The sequence below is a fragment of the Hemicordylus capensis genome, chromosome 3 (assembly GCF_027244095.1).
Source record: "Hemicordylus capensis ecotype Gifberg chromosome 3, rHemCap1.1.pri, whole genome shotgun sequence".
Classification (NCBI taxonomy): domain Eukaryota; kingdom Metazoa; phylum Chordata; class Lepidosauria; order Squamata; family Cordylidae; genus Hemicordylus; species Hemicordylus capensis.
Window position 1 is genome coordinate 84,088,080 of NC_069659.1, and position 25,140 is coordinate 84,113,219.

General features: G+C 42.6%; 1 protein-coding gene across 4 annotated transcripts in view; it reads right to left on the reverse strand.

The window, feature by feature from the left end:
• APP (amyloid beta precursor protein) overlaps nucleotides 1-25,140 on the reverse strand; it is a 286,207-nt gene that overhangs the window by 51,116 nt on the left and 209,951 nt on the right. For all 4 annotated transcript variants that reach the window (XM_053307486.1, XM_053307485.1, XM_053307488.1 and 1 more), the window contains 4 exons: nucleotides 22,684-22,758; nucleotides 21,350-21,508; nucleotides 7,427-7,555; nucleotides 4,302-4,401 (listed from right to left, as the gene is read on the reverse strand). In XM_053307486.1, the coding sequence (XP_053163461.1) occupies nucleotides 4,302-4,401; nucleotides 7,427-7,555; nucleotides 21,350-21,508; nucleotides 22,684-22,758 (463 nt within the window). The remainder of the gene's footprint in view (nucleotides 1-4,301; nucleotides 4,402-7,426; nucleotides 7,556-21,349; nucleotides 21,509-22,683; nucleotides 22,759-25,140) is intronic.

Genomic DNA, 25,140 nt, shown 5'->3' on the forward strand with positions numbered 1-25,140 from the left:
GGGGATGTTCCAGCTGCCAGGTTCCAGAAGCCCACGTGAGAGGTGGGGTCTGGGGTTTGTGGCTTAAATAGGGACCAGGGCTAGCCAGAGGCACAGCTTGCCTCAGGCGGCTGCCGAAGCCAGCTGCCAAAGGGGGCTGGCCTTTGGTGGCAGCCTTCGGGGGTGGGACTGAGGGCTGGGGCCAACATTTTTGGATCATTGGAAAGAAGAGCCCCGCTCACCTCATTGCTGTTTAGTTTTTAGTTAGGCTTGATACAGGTATGTGTCTTGTGTTGAACAGAGATGGGGAGGTGGGGAATAACCATGGGGCAGCTATACCAGTGGTGGTGGGTAATCGACGAAGATATGGCGTTGGTAGGCCAGTGGGTTGTTAAAGTGGAAGAGAATTTAGAAATTTAACTGCTATTGCCCCTTCCAGCAGGCCTACTACCTCTTTGACCTTGGAGAGCAATGCCAACCACTCACAGAACCTCACCTTATTACTCTGTAATGCCAGGTTGGTTCACAATAAATCTGAAGTAATGCATGACTTGATAATGGATGAAGGAGCTGACTTGGTATGTATTACTGAGACCTGGTTGGGAGAGGCTAGTGGTCCGGGTTGGTCCCAGCTTCTCCCAGAGGGTTACTCTATGATGGAGCAGGTGAGAGGATGTGGATGGGGTAGCTGTAGTCTATAAGAACATCATCTCCCTTACCAGGATCCTTGTCAGGGATTTGGCCTATATTGAATGTGTGTACCTAAGTACACCAGGGATAAAATGGGACTTCTGCTGGTGTACCGATCACTCCACTGTCCAGTGGAGTCCCTAAATGAACTGACGGACCTGGTCTCTGAGTTGGCATTGGAGTGGCCCAGGTTGTTGTTGTTGGGGGACTTCGATGTTCATTTTGGGACCAGGTTGTCAGGAGCGGCCCAAGAGTTCATAGAGGCGAGGATGACTGTGGGCCTATCTCAATTGGTCTCTGGACCGACACATGATGCTGGTCACACGCTCAATTTAGTCTTTTGCTCTGATCAGTGTGGTGTTCAGTGGGTGGGGACTCATGTTATCTCCCCTCTGTCATGGACAGATCACCATCTGGTTAAGGTAGAAGTTACAGCCTCGGCCCACCTCTGTAGGGGTGAAGGACCTATTAGGTTGGCCCAGTAGAATTCCAAGAAGCCTTGGAAGAGTTTAGGGTTGGCTCTGCTAGTGATACTGTTGATGCTATGGTGCAAACATGGAATAATGAACTCATAAGAACAGTAGACACAATTGCTCCGAAGTGTCCTCTCCGACCTGCTTTAAAGACAGCCTCGTGGTATTCGGATGAGTTATGGGAGCTGAAGCAGTGAGGTAGATGACTAGAGCGCAAGTGGAGGAAGACTCCGCACGAGTCTGATCGGGTAAAATACACAGCACATTTAAAGATCTATGCTCTGGCAGTGCAGGTGGCAAAGAAGCAGTTCTTTTCTGTTTACATTGCTTCCGCAAACTCACGTCCAGCTGAGTTGTCTAGGGTTGTGAGGGGGCTAGTATGTAGCCCCTCATTGCTATGACATTTTAAACAACTATTTTGTGGATAAAATTTCTCGTATTCGAGCTGAACTGGTTTCCATGGTTATTGCAGAGTCTACTGTGGAGGTGCCCAGCAACTCCTCTTATGGGATTAGATTGGATCATTTTCAGTTTGTGATTCCTGAGGAAGTGGACGGACTGCTTCAGACTGTGTGCCCTACAACTTGTTCTCTTGACCCTTGCCCAACTTGTCTTATCTCATCTGATAATTATATTATCAGAGAGGGTCTGGTAAATATTATAAATGCGTCTCTGAGGGAGGGCAGGATGCCTCCTTGTCTTAAGGAGGCTATTATCTGACCACTTTTGAAGAAACCACTGGATCCCTCGGAGTTGGCTAATTATAGACCTGTTTCTAACCTTCCATGGGTGGGCAAGGTGAGCGGGTGGTGGGCTCTCAACTCCAGACAGTTTTAGATGATGCAGATTATCTAGACCCATTTCAAACTGGCTTTGTGTGGGCTATGGGGTTGAGACTGCCTTGGTCAGCATGATGGATGATCTCCAATTGGCTATCAACAGAGGGAGTGTGACTCAGCTGATCCTCTTGGATCCCTCTGCGGCTTTCGATACCATCGACCATGGTATCCTTCTGGATCACCGGAGGGGGTTGGGATTGGGTGGCACTGTTTTACAGTGTTTCCGCTCCTACCTCTCTGGTAGATTCCAGATGGTGTTGCTTGGAGACTGTTGCTCGGCAAAGCGAGAACTGAAGTATGGAGTTCCACAAGACTCCACACTGTCTCCAATGCTCTTTAACATCGACATGAAAACGCTGGGAGAGGTCATCGGGAGGTTTGGTGCTGGGTTTTATCAATATGCTGATGACACCCAGATTTACTTTTCCATGTCAACCTCATCAGGAAATGGCATATCTTCCCTAAATGCCTGCTTGGAGGTGGTAATGGGCTGAATGAGGGATGACAAACTGAAGCTGAATCCAAATAAGATGGAAGTACTGACTGTAGGGGTCAGGACCTGAGAGATGGTTTACATCTGCCTGTTCTGGATGGGATTACACTCCCCCTGAAAGATTAGGTACGTAGCCTGGGAGTGCTCCTGGACCCAAAGCTTTCCCTGGTTTCTTACGCTGAGGCAGTAGCCAGGAGCGCTTTTTATCAGCTTCGGCTGATTCATCAGCTACATCCATTTCTAGAAGTGAATGTCCTTAAAACAGTGGTACATAAGCTGGTAACTTCCAGACTTGACTACTGTAATGCACTCTATGTGGGGCTGCCTTTGTACGTAGTCCAGAAACTACAATCGGTACAGAATGCGGCAGCCAGATTCGTCTCTGGAACAACATGAAGGGACTGTATAAAACCAGTTTTGAAAGAACTGCTCTGGTTGCCAATATGTTTCCATAAATAAGTGCTGGTTATTACCTATAAAGTCCTTAACAGCTTGGGACTAGGCTATTTAAGAGAGCGCCTCCTCTGTCATGCACCTGCTCACCTTTTAGGATCTTCTGGTGAGATCCAGTTGCAGTTGCCAACAGCTCGTTTGGTGGCGACTCAGGACCGGGCTTTCTCTGTGGCTGCCCCAGGGCTTTGGAATATGCTCCCTGCTGAACTAAGAGCATCTCCTTCTCTGTTTGTTTTCAGGAAGACCCTCAAGACTTTCCTGTTTTCACAAGCTTTTAATTAAAATTTTAATAATTTGTTTTATATTGTTTTTATCGTGTTTTATTTTTTATTTCATAGTTTTGAACCTGTGATTTTAATGTTGGGGTTTGTACACCACCTAGAGATTTACATATCAGGTGGCATAAAAATATGATAGATAGGTAGATAGATAGATGGATAGATAGATAAAGGGGACACATTTAAACACATAGTTTAAATATCTAAAAGACTGCTACAAAGAAGAAAACTGATTGAGTAAACTATCTGTCAGAACAAAGTTTTGTAAGTTGAAGAAATGAAGATTCAGTCTGGATCGGTAGAAATGCATTCAAATTGTACAAAGAACTGGGTAATGGAACAAAAACCTAGCATCTACTGAGGCAAAAGCACCCAGCAACCAGATGCAAGGCAGATGTTCATAATAGTTCTGCCATACTGAAATATGCATAAGATTTTTGTATGTCTCAGGCATTCATTAAACACCATTGTGTTCCCTATTTTCAGTTCTTCAGAATGATTAGCTACCCTGAGGTAAGGCAATGTCCTTGGCTATTCTGCTGCATTTTAAAAATGAAAAACTCTTTCACATAACAAGCACTAACAACTGCCTACTATTTGACCATGTAGGATTAGACCCCAGTTTACAGAAGTCATACACATGTATTATTAACCTTTTATTTAATTACATACCACCTTTCTGGCCAGTAGCCAGAAGGCAGGTTATAATACAGTACTAAAAATTTTACATGCTTTGGGGGGAAATATAACAACATCCAACCTCTTTTTATAGAAACCACATTATTTAGAATGGCCTACTATTTAGATAAAATGTTGTATTTCTCTTTCCATATGGTGGTATGTTATTAACAAAATATATTTTACAGACTTTATTTCTCCTCCCACACTTTATCAACATTTTAATATGGAGCTTCCCTTCTGGTCTTATTTCTTACCAGCCTCTAAGAGGGGACCCAACGTTGAGAATCCCTGGTCTACACAGACTGGCAGTGGCTTCTCCACAGCTTTAATTAAATCCAGCCTTCCTTTCGAGACATGAACATTAGCTTATTTCCAGAAAAGCAGATTCCTCAAGCAAGAAGTACAAAAAACTCACCAACTTCATCCTGAATCTCCTCAGCAACCGCCGGCACATTGTAGAGGAGGGAAAGAGACTGGTTCATGCGTTCATATATCACACGTAGGTGTGTCATAACCTGTAGAAATTAAACAACCAGTTTGTAGTATGGAACTCTGGAGTGCCAAGGTAAATGCAATTAATGCATATATTTCCACTGCAACTACAATTCGCAACCCTGTCAACTGTATTGATTTTGTAGCAGAGATTCTATTAGAAAGTTGCTAGGTAATTCACTTCTGTCACCCAAGTGTTGAAGGGCTAAGGCTTGTGACAGATATCTTCAACAGTATGTCTTGTAGTTGCTGCCACCCTTGTCAAGGTGGATTAACTCACATTAAAACTACCTTTGAAAACCAATGTCAGAATGGTGTGCAAGGTTGACAACAGACAAGCACAGGAGTTTCTAGTTCATTTTCAGTAGGAAGAGGCTGTCTGCATGGCCTGGATCTGCCTCCCTTTCCCTGGGAAGTGGTGGTGGTGGCGGGGTGCGGAAGAGGGGTGCCTCCCAGGTAAACCTGAAGCAGGAAGAGTACGGCTAGGAAAACCAGAGTTTGTTCTTTTCTACTGCTGATTAATTGTTTGCCAAGGCTGAAACTTCAAAGTGATTCAAAGTAGGCAGGTTACTCTGCTTTAGTAGCAATTTTTCTTTTCAAAATTATATGTATACATACTAAGTAGTTCTTGCTTGTCTCCAGCACAAGAACAAGTATCACTCCAAGTAAACCATAAAATTACTGGCTCTTAATGTCCATAATGGAGTTTTCCTATTAGATCAGACTTTTAAAAATTAGACTTAATTAGATGTTGTGGGTAAACAAAAATAGATACTATGGATTACAGCACAGGTTTCTGGGTTTTAGGGCCTGAACTGTTTGCAGTTGATTCACAACACGCCCCCCCCCCCAGTCAATGCTTTCTTCGCCAGTTTTTATTCCCCCATAAATTTGCAATGGGATTATTAAGCTTGTTACATAGAACACCATAAGCTTTCCTGTTAGGATCTAAAGAACCCAGTAAAATATCATTAAACTATATTATTTATTTAATTTATATTATATACAGCCTGACTCCAAAGGCTCTAGGAGGTTCACATCCATAAATACAATAAATACACAATAAAACCAACTATTAAAACGACGAGTTAAAACAATTTATAACATTCAAATGAGAAATTTATATATGAGAAGTGTATGAGAAACACCTTGAATGAAAAGAATTTTTCAACCATTCTGAAAATGACTGGTTGCTGTACTAAGGAAGGGCTTACGGAGAAGCAAGGATCTGTGTTCCACATGCTATACCTACAAACCACAGAAGAGCGCTTATTGACACAATAGGCCTGTTCACATAACCATTTGGGGGTAGGCTGGAGGATTGGGGAGCTCATACCCTAGTAGCAGCACACAGGCAGAACCTCTGTTTGGGTCAGAAAACCCAGCACAGTTACACCAGTTGTGGCATCTACTGTTGAAATTGGGAGCTGAAAGTCCTCCAAAACCTCCAAGCGCTTTACATAGGAAGCTGTCTTAAACCAAGTGAGACCATTGGTCCATCTAGCTCAGTATTGTCTACACCAGGGACTCTCAACGTTGGGTCCCCTGATGTTATTGGACTTCAACTCCCATAATCCCCAGCCCCAGTGGCCTTTATTTGGGGATTATGGGAGTTGAAGTCCAATAATATCTGGGGACCCAACGTCGAGAATCCCTGGTCTACACAGACTGGAACATAGGAAACTGCCATATACTGAGTCAGACCATTGGTCTTTCTAGCTCAGTATTGTCTTCACAGACTGGCAGCGGCTTCTCCAAGGTTGCAGGCAGGAATCTCTCTCAGCCCTATCTTGGAGAAGCCAGGGAGGGAACTTGAAACCTTCTGCTCTTCCCAGAGCGGCTTCATCCCCTGAGGGGAATATCTTGCAGTGCTCACACATCAAGTCTCCCATTCATATGCAACCAGGGCAGAACCTGCTTAGCTATGGGGACAAGTCATGCTTGCTACCACAAGACCAGCTCTCCTTTCCTATAATAAAACCAGTGGCTTCTCCACTGGAAAGCCTCTTTACAATAGCAGCTGCCCCTGATTGGTCTCAAAGGAACAAGGAGGTAGACCCAGCTCTGTTGAAGCTGTTATAGCTACAGGATCATATTTCTTGAAGTATGGAGTTCCACAAGACTCCATACATATTTTTTGACTGGATGACCTGTGAGACAAGTAATGTTGAACCACTACTTTTATGATGAAGAGTGCCTCAGTGGGTAAGGGATTTTTTGGAACCTTGCACAGTTAGAGGCTTGAACTCTGAACTGCAATATGTTTTAGACTTCCCCTGTGAAAATACCTTCGAAAGGGGATGTACTGGATGTCTGAGAGTCTAATTATGAAGCAACTGTGATCCTCCCCTCCCCATATTTGTACAAAGATAAATCACTACATATAAGTAATAATATACCAGTGGTAACTGCAGTATATATCTAAGTAGTACTATGACTAGGACTATCTAAGTAGTATAGGAGAGATGGGAAATACACATGGTCATATAAAATGTATTCCAGAGAAGAAAATACTACAAATATATAAATATGCACAATACCTCAATTACCAGGTCAAGAAAATTTTTATAAGACCACAGGAACATAGGAAGCTGCCATATACTGAGTCAGACCATAGGTCCATCTTCCTCAGTATGGTCTACACAGACTGGCAGTGGCTTCTCCAAGACTGCAGGCAGGAATCTCTCTCAGCCCTATCGTGGAGATGCCAGGGAAGGAACTTGTAATGTAGATGCTATTCCCAGAACAGCTCCACCCCGAGGGGAATATCTTACAGTGCTCACACATCAAGTCTCCCTTTCAGATGCAACCAGGGTGAACTCTGCTTAGCTAAGGGGACAAGTCATGCTTGCTACCACAAGACCAGCTCTCTTCATGCTAACTGCTGTCCATGCTAACTGAAAATGAAGGATGAATACATGTTTAGAAGACACCCTCAAGGCATAATATATCAAGAAGAATATATATGAAGAATTTATAAAGAAAATATACGCAGAAGAATTTACACCACATTAAGACAAAGGCAGCATTCGTTAATGGATATATTACCTGAGATCTGATTTGGGCAGCTTTCTTAGGATCCACCATACGGACATGCTCAAAGTGCTTCAGTGTATGCTGTCTGTCTTTCTGCTCAGCACGAACATATTTCTTCAACATGTTAAATACATGACGAGGCTGTGGAGACAGATACATAAAATTCTTAAGAGTTGGCAGTAATAATTGCAAGTTCATATAGCCTGGAGATCTAAGCGCTCTTCTTCTTTAGAGTTAAAAGTCTTTTCTATTTTGGAGAGAAAATGTTTAAAATGGCTTATAAAAAAAAGTGCTGACACAGTGCCAGTTTGAGGATTGCAGCCCTGTTTTTGAGTCAGTGAAAAAAAATCATATAGCTGATGAGCTATATGGTATGTGGACCTGGAATTCCACATTCCATATTCATTAAATACTAAACATGACATAATTGAAAAGATTCTGGGCCTCAAATGTAGCTAACCACCTAACAAGATCTTTGGGTATGGGTGTGTTCTGCTTCATTTGCAAATACAGGCTGAGGGCCTGATTGTCACGCACATGGGACAGGGCCTTCTCGGTAGTTGCTTCCCAGATTATAAAATTCAGTCTTGCTCACTACTTTGTGGTATTTTATTTGTTCTTAATAAAATTTTATGCAAAAGCCATAAGAGGAGTGGTGATTCCCACCCCCGTCCCCCAATGGACTATCCATAGCATTATAGACTATGTTTTTGGTCTTCCACTTGCTTTCAAGTGGAAGCCTACTAGTAGGGTAGAAATATGATCATTTTGGAACTACATTTTGCATTGTTCAGTTCCTCAACGGTAGGGGTCACTCAAGTAAATAAGCTCTCTGGTCTTTCCAGATCACATATTTATGTTTGAAGGCTCTTGCCTTGAGCCTCTGCCTGTCTGCCTCTGAATGTCTTTTTCTATGGAACTTGAACCATAAAAAGCTTGGGTCAGGAAACTAAATTAGATGAAGGAAGGCCAGCCAACACTCCTATGCATTCCAAAAAGCCACTCTGCAGAAACAGCTTTCCATATGGCAATACTGACATTTCAAGGAGGGGAAAAAAAAATCTGCTGTCTATCACTTTTGTCTTCTTTATATTAAGGAAATTTAAATATAGTGGGGAAGCAGTAGATGAACCTTTGCTCCTTGGAATCTGCCACACATTTTTATCTACTATACTGATCAAAAACTAACAATGGGCTGATTCAGATGAGCACTGGCCAGCACACACAATGAGGATGAGGTCACACGGAGAATGAGAGAGAGTGAGAGTGAAAGTCGGAGGTCAGAGAGGATGAAGAGAGGAAGGGGCGTAGATTCTGTCAGCTCCCTGACCTCTTCTGACGAACAACAGCCGTCTCATCCTGCCTGTGCATTCCTGTCTCTGTTGAGGAAGTTTGTTTCTGCAGCCCCAGACCTTTGGAAGAACCAGCTTGTGGCAGCCTGATCGCTGTCCTATTCCACCTGTGCCTTCTACCCAAGTGCTTGACTTGTTCTCCCTGTCCCTAAGGACCAGAGAGCTCTCGTGAGAGGGGAGATTTCTGGAGCCCTTGGTAGCATATATTGGTGGAAGGCATACCGGAGGCGTAGCCAATGGTGGAGCTGGCGGACTGCCTGTAGGCGGCCGCCAAAGAGAGCCGGCTTTTGGTGCCAAACCTTCGTGTGGGACTGGGGTCTGGTGGGGAAAAAGTTATATTAAGGTGGGGTTGGAGATCTGGGTTGAATATTTTTAGTCCTCCTTTTATTGGGTTGTGCCAGGCCTTTTGTCGTCATGTGTTTGGATTCTCTTGGGCAGAGTGATGCGGGGTGTGTCCCCGGCCGGTCTGGAGCAGCTATTACTGTTGTGGTGGGGAACAGAAGAATTGGCATTGGCAGAGCAGCTGGCCGTTACAGGGGAAGAGAAACCAGTAATTTAGTAACTGTTTCCACTTCCGGCTGCTCTGTCAGATCTCTGGCATCAGGGAGCAGTTCCAACTTCCCACAGAACCTGGTCTTGCTCCTTTGCAATGCCAGGTTGGTTCAGAATAAGACCAAAATCATCTATCTTCTCTACTCTGTTGTGGAGCAGGCTTGGGGAAGTGTGTGTGTGTGTGAAGTGGCTGTGGTCCATAAGGATACCATTTCCCTTACCAGGGCCCCTGTGTGACAGTTGACTTATATTGAGTGTATCTTCTGAGGCTGGCAACTGGGGATAGATTGGGGATTCTGTTGGTGTACTGTCCACCCCGCTGCCCAACTGACTCCTTAACTGAGCTGACGGAGCTGGTGTCGGAGTTGGTGTTGCTGTTGTCCAGACTTTTAGTTCTGAGGGGCTTCAATATACATTGTGAGGCTGACTTGTCTGGTGCGGGTCAGGAGTTCATAGCAGCCATGACAACTATGGGCCTATCCCAACTAGTTTCAGGACCGACTCATGTTGTCGGCCACACACTTGATTTGGTCTTTTGTACAGATCAGGGGTGGGATGTGCTCCGTGGGTGTGGGATCCTGTGGTTTCCCCATTGTCATGGCCGCACCACTACTTGGTTAAGGTTGGTTTCACAGCCACAACCCAGCCCTGCAGGGGTGGAGGACCTATTAAGATGGTCTGCCCGAGATGGCTGCTAGACCCCGTATGATTCCAAAAAGCCTTGGAGAGCTTTAATGTTGGCCCTGCCAGTGATTCTGTTGATGCCCTGGTGGGAACCTGGAATAGGAAACTCACCAGGGCAGTAGACACGATTGCTCCCTTCCAACCTGCTTTAAAAGTGGCCCCATGACATACAGAGAAGTTGTGAGGTCTGAAACAGCAAGGTAGGTGGCTGGAGCGCAAGTGCAGTAGACACGATTGCTCATAAGCGTCCCTTCCGACCTGCTTTAAAAGTGGACCCATGGTATACAGAGGAGTTGCGCGTTCTGAAGCAGCAAGATAGGTGGCTGGAGCGCAAGTGGAGGAGAACTCGGCTTGAATGTGACAGGACACAGCATAGAGCCCATTTGAAAGTTTATGCGGAGGCGGTGCATGCGACAAAGAAAAAACAGTTCTGGTTCTCCTGCATTGCTTCTGTGGGTTCACATCCAACAGAGCTGTCCCAGGTTGTGAGGGGTCTGATTCAGGCACCTTCCAATTCGAACCAATCTCCAGGGACTTTGTTGTGCTGCGGTGCTTTTAACGGATTCTTTGCGGACAAAATCTCTGGTATTTGGGCCAACTTGGACTCCACTGTTTCTGCAGAGTCTATTAAGGTGGTGTTCAGCAATCCTACTTGCAGTATTAGATTGGATCAGTTTCAATCTGTGATGCCTAATGATGTGCACAAGCTGCTTGGGGCGGTACAGCCTACCACTTGTTATCTGGATCCTTGTCCGACTTGGCTGCTTCTATGTAGCAGGGAGACTGTTGGAGAGAGCCTAGTTAATATCATTAACTCATCGCTGAGGTAAGGTAGGATGCCTCCTTGTTTGAAGGAGGCAATGATTAGAACACTTCTTAAGAAGCCTTCCCTAGATCCCTCAGTGATGGATAGTTATAGGCCAGTCTCCAATTTCCCACGGTTGGGCAAGGTGATTGAGAGAGTAGTGGCTAACCAGCTCCAGGTGGTTTTGGAGGAAACCGATTATCTAGACCCATTTCAAACTGGCTTTAGAGCAGGCTATGGGGTTGAGTCTGCCTTGGTCAGCCTGATGGATGACCTTTACCAGGGTATCAACAGAGCGAGTGTAACTCTGTTGGTTCCTTTGGATCTCTTGGCAGTGTTCTTCTGGATCGCCTGGGGGAATTGAGGATAGGAGGCACTGCTTTGCAGTGGTTCCACTCCTATCTCTCAGGCACATTCCAGATGGTGGAGCTTGGTGACAGTTCCTCTTTAAAATGGGAGCTCTTATGTGGAGTCCCTCAGGGGACTCCATATAACAGCTCCTGTTTTAAAGTTTTTTAATTGGTTTTAGAACTGTGTTTTAAATGGTGTGTGTGTTAATGGTGTGTGTTTTTAGGTCTTTTTAAATTTGTTGTACACCACCCAGAGCCTTTGGATAGGGCAGTTTATAAATGAAACAAACAAACAAAGTCATTGCAGGACATCCCGACATGCTGCCAGGGTGTTCATCTGAATAGCCCCTCAAAACACACTCCAAAACTCTATTTAAATAAAACTGCTCTCACGTGATTAAAGGATGCCGCAACAGCATGTTGGAATGTCCTGCAGTGAATAGTTTTACTCAGCTGCAGTTTTTAGTTCTTTATTTATAGCTGCTGGGTTCTTACTTTGTATTTTGCCTTTCTTTTGCATTTGTAATGGTTGTGCTTGATTACCACTATTTTGTTATGCTTTACTATTACTACTTTGTTAGCTGCCTAGATAATACGCAGATAAGGTGGAATATACATTTCTTAAATAAAGTTAAATAAAATTAAAAGCCATAAGGTAGCTAGCACAATTTGTTGGTACTAGAATAATGAGATTTTTTAAAAAATGTATTCCAAGTCTAAATCAAACCCAAGGGGTTAGAGAAGGTAATACTCAAATGTTAAGGCATCTTTGCACTTCTGATGACTAGGGGAAAATGATCAAAGGTTTATTTAAAGGCAACAAGCTATGACATGAATAGTAGGGATGTACATTTTGATTTGACCTTGAATTGATCCATGTCGAATCGGGGGTTTAACCTGTGGTTCCCAACCATAGTTCTTCCAGATATTGCTGAACTACAACTCCCAGAATCTCCAGCCACAATAAACTGTAACTGGGGATGATGGGAGTTGTAGTTTAGCAACAGCCTGAGAAAACCTGGTTGGGAACCTCTGAGCTAGAGTATGATGAAGCCGAAGTACTAGGTTTATTCTTTGAAAGAGGTCACTAAAAGCCAGAATTTCTTTTTGACTGTTTCAGGAGCAGTCTTATGTTAGTTTGTGTGGTTTGTCTGCAGCTCATTTTTGTACAAATGGGATTAACTGATAAGCAATGCCTGTTTAACATTCCAACATGAAGTCGGGTTTTCTTTAGTCTCAAAGTACTTACAAAAGAAACGCACAGTCCCTCCCCTCTATTTTTCGGCTTTCATGAATTAAAACAATTCAGTCTAGTCATGTGTCCCAATGTAAAGCAGAAGAGCCTAGGAACATTGGCAGACATTCTGACTAAATTTACTCAAGACAGTCCCACTGAAATTAGAAGGGCAAGTTAGGCATAACTAACTTTAATTTTAATTAGACTTCAAGTAGATTTAGTCAGGATGTCAGCCTTTGTTCTTAAGTGATTTCAAGGGCAACTGTTAGAAACAACATCCTCATCCGGTAGACAGGTATAGCTTTGCTGTGATGCAGCAGAGCGCAACATCTGTCAACATAACTAAGGTAGCCACCCCAGACGGGAAATAAGGTAGGCTCATTCCAACATGCTGTATGTATCAAACTTAAAGGAAAAGCTGGAAAATGCTTACATACATTTTATTGCCTGGGTGACAGCATCTACCCATGCACTAAAGTTCCTCTGTACGAGATACTTAAACTGTCTCTAGTAGCTTCCATTCAAGTTATCTCCAGGCCTGCCCTTTCATATCTCAGAAAATTAGTTTCCACTCTTTTTTATGCTGCGCAGTTGCCTTAAGTGATGCAGTTACTCCCTTTTCAATCTTTACTGTTCTTATTTACATATATATGGTTAGATGCATGTTTATTGTTTGCTGTGCCTCAATACTGTTCTATATAGTAAACAGTTTTGAAAGCTTTGTTACAGAGCAATCTAGGCATGTAATATGTAGAACTGCATTATCCCTGGAGCCTGCTTAGAACTGTTAATTTACAACACCAGCTTATTTTCCTAGGTCACAACACCAGTGAAATGCCACAAGTCGAAATACTATGCCATTTCTTTAAAAGGGTAAAAAAGTAGAATTTCGTGGAAACAATTTTTTTTACAATAATGTACATTGTTTAAAAAAATTGTAACTGCATAAGCTTTTAAGCTATGCGCATGTCTTGCACTGGCAGACAAGATCCTCAAAAACTTAACTGACTGTGCTTACATATTAACCAGATTAGGCGAGCAATTCACTATTCATCACAAAGACAGCACAAAGACAGCACAAAGATATTGTGTGTGTGTGTGTGTGTGTGTGTGTGTGTGAAAAGACTAATTTCAGTTCTACAAGATTTACTTAGTGATGAGATTATTGAAGTACAACATTTTTCAGGAATCATGTTCTGTTGCTTTCATTAATAAGGAATGTATCTATTTTTAATGTTAGTTTCTAGCTCTACAGAATTTTATCTTTGGCAAAGATGAAGTAGATCTTTGGCAAAGATGAAGTAGATCTACTACTTACAAGATTGATAATGAGTCTGTCTGCAGAATATGTAATGCAATCCTATGTTTATTCAAAACTAAGTCCTGTTAAGTTCAATGGAACTACTTTCTAGTGAGTGGGTTTAGGATTGCAGCCTTGAAGAGGTCAAGGAAGCTACTGAATCTGTGCAATTCTAACAGAAGTATCATTATTTTAACATACAGAACAATTTCCTGAAGATGTCATCTTGACCAAAATCTGCTGCAAATCTATTGGATAACAGCCCCCTTGTTCATGAATTCTTCTAATGTCATAATTGCTCTCTGAACACCTTAAAAGGAGATTTACATGACCTGACAATGGTGTTTGGAAATAGCCCTTCCAAAGACAATTTAGTCCCTTTCACCTAAATGTCACACTGGCTAGATGAATAAGAACTCCAATTTGAACTGTCCCCTGCTTAGTTCAGCTGGGCAAAGGGGCACCCTTTAAAGTGGTGGTTCTCTACTATTTAGCATTTGTCCCTATTCATATCCAGCACAGCATCCCTCCAGTGGCTGTTGCTGGTGTCTACCTTTTAAAAATGCGAGTCCTTTCAGGTCATGGAACCATATCTTTCCTACTGCTTTGAATTATTTTTTTTTGGGGGGGGGGGCGTCGCGGATGAAAAGTGGAATAATAGTTATACCACCAAGATTCCACATTTAAGAAAAAAAATGGATATCTGATACTCCAGCAGAGAACTCTCAAAAGCTGCAAACATTTAAGTAACTTGCCTAGGGAGCAAGAGGTTACTGGATCGAATCTCCGCCAGAATGTTTCCTAGACTATGGGAAACACCTATATCAGGCAGCAGTGATATAAGAAGATGCTGAAAGGCATCGTTTCATACTCTGCGGGAGATGGCAATGGTAAATCCCTCCTGTATTCTACCAAAAGAAAACCACATGACTCTGTGGTCGCCAGGAGTTGATACTGACTCAATGGCACAACTTTACTTATCAAACATTATTTACACTGTATCAAATCAGAAACTGCAACTGACATATACAGGAGAAAACAAGGGAGGCCAGTATGATATACAGAGAGCAGTCCTATGTATGTCCACTCAGAGGTAAGTCTCATGAGGTGAATGATAGAATACTTCCCTAGGAAGTATTATAGCTCTTTCTCTTTTTATAATATTCCTTACTTAGCAAAGTGCTCTGCAAAACATCTAAAATCAATATTGATTCACTCTGTTAATAACAAGGTTTTCTTTTCTTTAAAAAACCCACCTAACTATATTTTCAGGGTTCATTATTATGACTCAGCCCTGCAGAGGTTTTAGAGCCAAACTAGACACTATGATCAATGTGTCTTGATCCCACAATATTCCCTTTTCCTTTTTTGGTAAATCACACACTAGGAAGTTGACTGGGACTGATCGATCAGTTGCAAAAACACTCAACAAAAAGCAGCTGTGAAGCACTTATAAATTATATAACAACACACACACACACCACTAACCAACAAAAACAGTGGAAATGAAGAGCTGATGAAGAGGTGGTATACACAACTGCATCAGATCAAGCACAGTGTGAATTAGCTATTACCCCACATTTTACGTTGATACGTATTACTAACATAGTAAGGAAAACCTTACTATGGAAGATGAGGTGACCATTATCCAAAACCTCTTGTCTGTCTGCAGCATCCAAGATTAGTTTGGTCTTTCCTTATGCATTCAGTTTATAGCAATGATTTCTAAACAGCGAGTCAAAGATAAAAGACCTTATCATATGAGGATGCAAAACTTACATCTGCTGAAATTCCTCTTTCTACAGAGCTATAAGGCAGCAGAGAAACCCTGTGAATCTGCTGGTCAAGTGAGCCTTGTAGATATGCTTACTGGTAACAGAATTAGAGACTGTGTTTCTCCCACAAGGGAAGCTACAATCCACAGGCCCCCCCCATTGTCTTTCTGCAGCCTCCCCGCACTCGTTCCCAGGCTCCCCCCCATGATACCCCACCCTCCCAACCGACACTCTGGGCATTTTCCCTACCTGTCCAGCCTTCCCTGTGCTAGTGCTGGATCGTAATTTAAAGACACCACCAGCACTATATTATCTGTGGCAATTGTCCTGCAATCATCTACCTCCCCATGGTAGGGGGAGGGAATGGCACTATTGGGAGTTCTGAAACTCCTGACTGCACAGCCCTAAGGAAACGACACTGCATGAGTGGCTAGAAGCTTTTCACTTCAGGGTCAAAGTTGAAAAAGGCAGTGGAAATTGCACAAAGACATAATTGATTTGTTGGCTGACCTCCTTCGACAAATGTTTGAGACCCACTGACATGCAAATGAAGCCTTTATGGTATTTTACATGTTTTAAATGTGCATAGAACCGATAGAGAAAAGGCTTGAGACTCCCCTTTTTATGAAGTGTTACTATTGTTGGATTACAGAAGTCCCAAGAACATGAAATTAGTCTTCTATCAGGCAGAATGGAAAGGTGGTCAATTCTTAGATGTAGAAAAAGCAAAGAACAGCTACAAATGCAAAACATACATATTGGTACCTTTTGCTGAGCCAGCTTCGTGCAAGTTCCCCAGAATTTCAGGTAGTCAATTCTCAGATATAGAAAGAGCAATGTTACTACTGATGCTTCTTCACATTAGCACAATAGACTGCTCAGTCTGGAATTGCATGTGGTAATGACGCATTTGACCAAAAGTTATATACCAATAATAGTCCTTTGCATTCAACCACCTTAAAAGGATGTAGCAAAATGTATTTAGTTTAATAGCAACAGCGTCTACCTTTCTATTCTGTCTGAGCAACAGCTCTGTGTCAGTTCAAAAGTTCTAAACATCAACAGACATTGGTCCACCACAACATTTAATAATTTCTTCATTAACTGTATTTTAAAAATCTGATGTTATTCATCTTGAAAACTGATGTGTGGGGTTTTGTTTTTTTTAGAAAAGTTTGAGAAAAATATATGAAAAAAGTGGAGAAGAAAAAGAATATATTTCATATCTCCTATTCTCTGAAAGTGGTGATGAATCCTTCTGTAAACTTGCTATAAACAAACAACTTCTGAACAAATATTGGGTTTCAATATTTATAAGTACTAAATATTTTCCATACTCCACACAGCATCACTTACTGTGATTACCCTACTGTGAAGGGGGCGGGGTGGGGGGAGAACTGAGAAGAAAACATTTCTCATGCAAACCAGCAGGGGCTGTCTGAGCTCCGCGAAAGAGAATTATCCATGTCATCAAGGGGGGGTGGGAAGAATGACAAAATAATATTTTCACTAATCTTATTTATCTCTGTCAGAAGACAGATTAATATTTGCATTTGTGGCTTTCTTTGTATACACGTCTTGAGTTATTTACCCACCAATCCTAAATTATAGAACAGAAAGACTGAAAATTAATTACCAGTGTCACCTCAACATTACAAAACTCTGTCATTATATTGAGAATGCTATGTTATGCAAGTGACAAAACAATAAGAGCTCCTAAGTGTTTAAAAAGCAGGTTTATTTAATTACAGCAAGAGCAAAATTGCAAGGGCAATTGCATGGTTCACTTAGCAAGAAAACGTGAGTGTGAAGTTTACATCCATCTATCTATCCATCCTTCGTGTAATTAACTGTAGATGGTCTAAGCTGATAAACTGTAAAACCCAAACACTACATTTACAGACCTGTAATGCTCTCCTGAATACATTCCATAATAAACAGCCATATATTTCATTCCTTTGACTGTATAGTTGTGTGTACACAACCCAAATTATTTCTTTTCCTTTTATGGAGACTTAATAGATATTACACACACACACACACACACACACACACACACACACACACACACACCACCGAATTAGAACAAACCTAAGCTCTTGCCTCTATTTTTTAAATAGGCTCTTGCCTCCTTAGAGCAACGTTATCAGTTTTTTCTTTGTACAAATTTCAAATTTAACTACTAGCCTAACTTCCACTTTGATCCTAAACCAGTCATTTGTCTGCAGCTCTGGCATGTCATGTTCTGCGATAGGCACTCCAGCCTAACACACTTCAGTAGTGGCACATCAAGTCATTAGGCCATTAGCTTCATTTTTACTGCATACCAACAATTTCTAAACTATTGTTCTGACATTCAGATTGTCAAAGGGCTTGCTGATATGACCAGTGTTTGCACTAGCAGAGCAGTTCAAAATGTGCCCTAATCTGTCACATGCTCTAGTGATTATTGTATTCTGCATCACTTTCTATTAACAATCTATTTGCGACTTTCTTCAGTTTGTAGAACCTCAAGACATTGATCTCATTCCACTCAAAGACATAGTATCTCACTTGAGAAGCAGGGCAGGATTAAATTTGCTTTTAAGTTAAGTAGGGTGGTAGTTTCTTGAATATTTATTACAGCAATAAAAATAGAAACAAAACTGAAGTCTTGATAGAGCAGTCTTGTCTCTAACCACTCACTTGGTTGCCACCAATGACCTGGAATTGATATGTGGGTAAGTGGCAAGGCTTTTCTTTTTTACGCTGTACCTCTGTGGAAAACAGAGGATTCTGTAGTATTTGAAGCAGGGACAATGTTCCTGGAAGTAGCTGCTATCTTTTTTAGTCCTAAATGAGGCAAGAAATTACCTAGGGCAATTTCCCATCTCATTCTAGACAAGAAAATGGTGATGGGCAGCAGGGGCATAGCAAGGTTTCCGGCAGCTGGGGGACAAAATTTAGGCAGGGGGCCTCCACTGCACATGTAAAGCATGCCCCCACCCGAAGCCAAAGCCACACCCCTGCACCTGAAGTCAGATGCAATGGATCAGAGTAACATTACCCCCCGCCCAAGCCTTCCCCTCCCTATCTCTTGGACTCACAATTCAGTGACCTTTTGGTGCGGGAGGGTTTTGTTTTGTTTTTTTGTTTTAATTTACATTTATATTCCACTCTTCCTCCAAGGAGCCCAGAGTGGTGTACATACTTAAGTTTCTCCTCACAACAACCCTGTGAAGTAGGTTAGGCTGAGAGATACATGACTGGCCCAGAGTCACCCAGCAAGTTTCATGGCTGAATGGGGATTTGAACCTGGGTCTCCCCAGTCCTAGTCTAGCACTCTAACCACTACACCACGCTGGCTCCAACACCACACTTGCTGTAACAGTGCCACCTTGATGGCACAGGGCCGCTGTCCTCCGCCAGGGGTAGTGGATCGGGTCAGGCAGTCCCTCTTCCAGTGGCTCCTGCATGGTGGCCAGGCCAGGGGGCAGAACAGTGGCAAGGGAAGGGGGAAGCATGGGGGAGCACTTCTTCCCATCATGAAGAAATGCTCCTCCAGAACACTTCTTCCCAACATGCAGCGCAAAGCACTGCACGCCCCAGCAACGGCAGGGCACACCCTGAGCCTTGTGGGCCCCCTGACCCTCCGGTCTGGGGGACATTTGTCCCCTCTTGTCCAATGGATGCTATGCCTATGATGGGCAACAGTCAGCCAATGGCAACATTCTCAGTGCTTCCAGGTGCTATTTGAAGCCTCTGCTGCCTGCACAAGTATAATTTTGGGGGACTGAGTAATTTTGTTTTTGCTTATTGCGAGTTGCTTTGTGGGGATTAATAAAGTAGCAAAATTATCAACTGACATTGTTTAGCTATTCTGCATCCAAAAACAAGGATACATGCTTACCACCATTTAGTGTCAGTACCGACCCGACTTCTAACCCAGAAGAGACCCTCTCAGAGGAGAAGGAACATGGCCCAGCCAAACTCTGATGAAAGTCTCCTAGATCAAACAGACTCTGAGCAGTCAGAATTTGTTGTCTCTTTTGCAGTTGTCCCCTCAAAGTAGCCCTGGAGCTCTGGGGACCCAGTACTCCCAACAGGGCAAATGCCCTGTCTCCATCGCCCCCAGGAGCACAGGCAACACTGGGCTGGAGCTAAACTCCAGCACTACTCAGGAAGAGGGACAGGTCAGTTCAGGCACCTGGCTCCTACACAACCTCTCAGTTTGAAGCCAGTTGTTGCTGATTTAACATAACCTTGGCTCCAGCTGTTGCCTTGTTGGATCCCGGTACAGACAGATAGCAACGTATGTTGTTTCTGTAAGTGTGAGAATGTCCTCTAAGTAAATTTTGTTCACATTCTGAACAGCACTTTTATTTTAATTGGCATTTAAAAAGAAGAAAAACAGGGGTTTCATTACCCTGTGATTACTATTAAAAATGCCCAGCTGTGTAAGTAGAGACTGATCATTAAGTCAATTTGCATACAGATTCAGAAATATTCAAACCCTGCTTTCTTTTATTGGTCTATTAGAATAATTAACCTGTTGGATCTCATCAAATGATAATAGTTTAATGGGGCTGATTTGGTGCTTAAAAGACTGATTATGGAAGAATTACAAATGGCTGACCTGAAATATTTAAAGCAACTTTTGCACTTAGGTAAAATAGGTTAAGTTACCTGGCCTAAAATCTTAATACATCTTATATTTTTGGAATGTGTTGCCTATATTTCTATCAAATAGCTACCCACGTTTTCTACCAATGCTGTTATGTGGTGATGAGTGGTACTTCTAAATAATTAACCAATTGTAAAACCGACCATAACCCTCTTCAGACCCTATGAGCGCTGTGGGCATTCATGCCTAAGAGGGCACTCAACCTTATGAGGGCAAAAGTGGGGAGGAAGTCCCACTGCTCCGCTGTCAATCACCTCTTTGTGCCCCACAAACTGTCTATCTGAAAGTAGAGGCTCCATAAGCATTTTAATACACACATTTTCTCATTCTTGAAACTGGTCATGCCCAAAGTCCTGGATGTTAACAAACATGCTTTCCTCAAACGGTCAAGGCCAAAATATATGAATTGGTGTGAACACTCATTTTGTATATCTGAGAAAGGAGGTTCACACCCATGATATAAGCATCTGAGGGATTTCCCCCCACAGTATGTTCTTTGACTGACATCATAAACTACAAGAGACAGAGATCAAAGCTACGTATAAGAACACCTCCTAGACCATATAACTAGCTCTCAGTTATGTAAGACTTTCAAGACTTAAATGAATATTGCCTGTTCTGTTGCTCCCACTTCTATTCAGCAAAGTACGACTGTTTTTGGAAAGGAAGAAGTTATTTTTGAAAATTAAAAAAATGTGGTCTAATATATATAGTAGTGGTCTAATATGTATAGGTGTGGCACCTATAGTCTCACACACACATACACACACACACTCACTCTGAACATGGAAATCAATATGCAAAGAAAATTAGTCATTACTAAGCACCATTTAATTAATGAGACAACTTAGTGATGACTGAGTTAAGTCCTAATAATTTCAATCGGACTTAGTCATGACTGTCTTTGTACGCAAACTTATACGATGAATCTGAGGATACCATTATGTGATCTGTTTGTGAATGTCAGCCTTTTACTCGGAGTAGGCTTATGACTCCACTCAGAAGACATATTCTTGTTTACTTAGAGCTTGATACTATGCATATTTAGTCAGAAGCACATCTTAGTGCATTCAGTAGGGCCGATTACCAAGCAGGTGTAGAAGGGACCAATTTTCTTAAAAGTAAGCCCCACTGAACAATATGAGGCTTACTTCAAAGTAAGTATGCATGGCATCAGTTTGCACATTTATGCTTTCTATAGTTCTGATTCTGCTTACTTTGGGTGGAACAGCCTGCAAAGCGGTGATATAGTTTTCCAGAGCAACGCTGCGACGGTCATTGAGCATGGCTTCAACTCGTGCCATGTGCGTCTCCACTAACTGCTGCCTTTCGTTTGCTGCTTCCTGTTCCAGAGATTCCACCTTTTCTTGGAAATGCTGTCATAAAAGAAATGCAAATTATCACATCAGCAACTGAGTTAAACCAGCAGATGACAATGCATCTGATTATAAAGCATAAAACAGTTAAACATTTCCTCCCCCGCTCATCTGTGGTTGCGTGTTGGCATGGAGGCCCTGCTCTCACACTTTTGAATTGCCTGGAGAAGTGGAGCAGTGCCTGCCTGCTCCTCCATCTCACAGGGACCAGCAGTGGCACTAGTAAAATATGAATGAGACTAAGCTGTCTTCACATATGAAAGGGTGGATTTCACGCGGTGTGGAGGAAATATTCCCCAACTCACAGAAAAGAACCAATACCTAAATGTGAAAACCCTTCAGATGCACACAAACATGTGTGCGTGCACAGGCATACTAGAGATACTGGATTATGGTGTTTGACTAAAAAAGTGGAACAAAGTACATAATACTGTCTCAGACTGCAGAAAGTAGGGTTCAGTTAACATTACTGGTAGCTAGGCATAACGGCCTATTAAATTTTTTTAAGCAAAACTACCATGAAACTGCCAGGACTACTTAGCACTAGGGATGTACACAAACTGGCATCTGGATGGTTTGGTGGAGGGGGGTTACATTTAAGGAGCAGGGAAGGTGACCATCACCCCGCCGCGTTTCCCCCACCAGTGCTGTCACCAAAACCGCTGGCGCGGGGCTGCTGCATACCTCCTTGCAGCCCTGGTCAGCGCCGTACCGGAAGTGGCTGGTGCATGTGTGTGATGTGCTCACGTGCACTGGCCACTTCCGTACGATGCTGACCAGCTGCAAGAAGATATGTAGCAGCCCCGCGCCAGCGGATTTGGCGCCAGCACAGGAAACGCAGCGGTGTGGGGGGGATTGGCATCTTCCCTGCTTCTTATAAGTAATCTCCCTGCTGCCGAACCATCTCCCTGCTGCCGGACCACTGAACCGGTTCGGGGGTCCATAAAAGGACCGCCAAACTGGTTCATGCGCATCCCTACTCAACACTGAAACATATATGTAATGCCCAGAAAGCTGCTGATGCTTTTATAGCATATATGACATCAAGTAACAGTGACATCAAGTAACAGTAAGATTGCTTCACAATGCCTTAAACTACACAACACTCAACTATACGCCACAGATGTCATTTTATTTCATAATTTGAACAGATATAGTCTTTTCTTCTTTTTTACCTGAATGACAGCCTTTTTATCAGCCTTTGGCAAATTCTTTGCTTGGTGTTCTGCCTCTTCCCATTCCCTCATGACCTGCCCAGACAAACAGAAAGTCAACAAACTTTATTATTTTTATACCTGTAACTAGCTTCAAAACATTATGTTGGTTAAAAATCTAATAGAAATAATAATGCAACCTAAAAGTATATCTCTAAAGAGTAAGGCTGACATCCTAAACGTGTGCCTACATGCTGTTACAGCTTCAGCGAATGGCACAAGGGTGAGGGCAATTTTCACTGATTTTTCCTCCCCCACCCCAAAAAGGGCTGCACAGCATTTGAAAAGACACCTCAGCCTTCCAATCATGAAAAGAATCTGTTTGCATTTAAAGTGACTGGATCTCTTGTAGGTTTGTCTTTAAAAAAAGAGGAACAGACACAAAAATTAAAAAGGAGCTCTGCTGAGCATAGGGATGGGGAGAGAGCTCAAATTAAGGCCACTGCTGGAGAAGGTAGGATAACCGCCACCGCCCACCCACTCCCACAATGTTCCCCCAATCTAAATTGTCCTTTCTCCACAGCTACAATTGCCCCATGGGTAGAAATATACAGTAATCCCTCGACCTACAAACTACTCGACATCCGATGTTTTCGAGTTACGAGCGACAAAAAAGACCGGAAGTAGTTGCCGGTTTAGATTCAGCTTACTCGACCTATGAATTTTTAGATGCGGTTTCCTCGACTTACGAATGTTTCCAGACTTCCGTGGTGCGCTCTTCGACTTACGAAAATTTCGACCTCCGAACGTGCGTTCGGAATGGATTAATTACGTAAGTCGAGGGACCACTGTACAGAGATCCTTATACCCCCACTCAACTCTAGCATATACAAACATCTGGGGCTGGTTTTAGACATTTAAAACCCCCAGGAGATCTGTGATCAGATATCCCACCTTCTCATCTAGTTTGGCTGTTACATTAAACTGGTCTTCAAATGCTTAAATTCTCTCTTTATCAATTCTCATTGGAGACTTTGACATCTGCTAGACAGTTTTACGGTACAAATGACGGTTGTGTTCTGTTTTCAGCATAATCCTTCACCAAACAACAGATTTTTGTCTTTTTAAACCAACCATCAAATTTGAACTCAAAGGTACTTGGTTAGTATGCCTTGTGGAAACAGGGGCTATTGCCAAGGTGATAAATCTGTATTTAGCTTGAGCAAGTTTTTACTTATCTCCTCAAAGCTTTTAAGGATGAGGAAGGTGAGATTATAAAATGACAGATCATGTGGCTAGTCTGAACAAATGTAAATTTGAAGGCCCAGAGTTCAACTCTGGTGCAAGGATGATAAATAGCTTGCAGAATCTGAACAGCATGATTATCTTTAAAAATAAGACACTGACCCAAGCTGTTATTTTAGAAGGCTGTGTTTTTGTCATGAGTAAAATTGGAATGGGCTATTTATGGTTTCGTCTAACTGGTCAGAAAACCTCATCAGCTTTCCACCATAGCATCCATATACATCCACGGACACAAAACAAAAGAGGAGGACAAAACCTCTCCCTCTCTCTCTCCCCACACCTCCTTTTCCCCTTTGAAGGTCACTGGCTTAAACTAACTAAGTACTTAAAACAACCACCCTCCCCTGCATCTATTTAAAACAAATGGCAGAAACACGAAGAAAAATCACTAGAAAGATGTGCATCCATAGAAGGGCTGCCCGAGGACCCATGAAGTTGCCCCATACGTGCTTATAAAGCTATTCTCCTTCAATGGAAAACACAAAGCTATCACAGCCATACAGATTTATGGTACTTCAAAGACTTGGCTGTTTCATGCCGGGAAAATGACAAGTTCTGGGCTGTGATTTAAGGAAGCCAGCCATTTCAAAGTCATACAGTACTCAGAATTCAGGACACTGAGCATGATATAATTGTTGGGGGAGGGAGAGAAACTGAGAAAGGAAAGAGGAGATAACAAAAATGTATTTTTGCTATTAAGACAAATTCTGATCACACCAGTCCCATTATATTCCAAGCAGCAGGTTTTATTAGAACTATGGGTTATTTGCAGGAGATTGGCGGCATGGATTTCTGATCCTGAACTGTTTAACAACAGCAACAAAGAAGGCTTCCTGCCCACCCTACCCCTAGAAAATCAAGGACAGGAGCTGAAAACATATTGCTAGACTGAGCATGTGCACAGAGGCATTTGGTTGTACAATTCTAAGTCTATGTCCAACCCCCGGGGTCACTAGTCTGCACCTGGCTCCAAATGGTGAACCACAGGGTTTTAAGTAAAAGAAAACCAAAACCAAACATACCCTAGATCCTGTAGCCCTGAGGTCTGCCCATCACTATTATCAACAATTGCCTTTGAACCATAGTTCAGATTATTGTAAATAAGCCTTCCCTCGCCTTTAAAATGTCAGGAGGATGATCTGGAAACCTTACACTTTTGAACTAACCACAGTT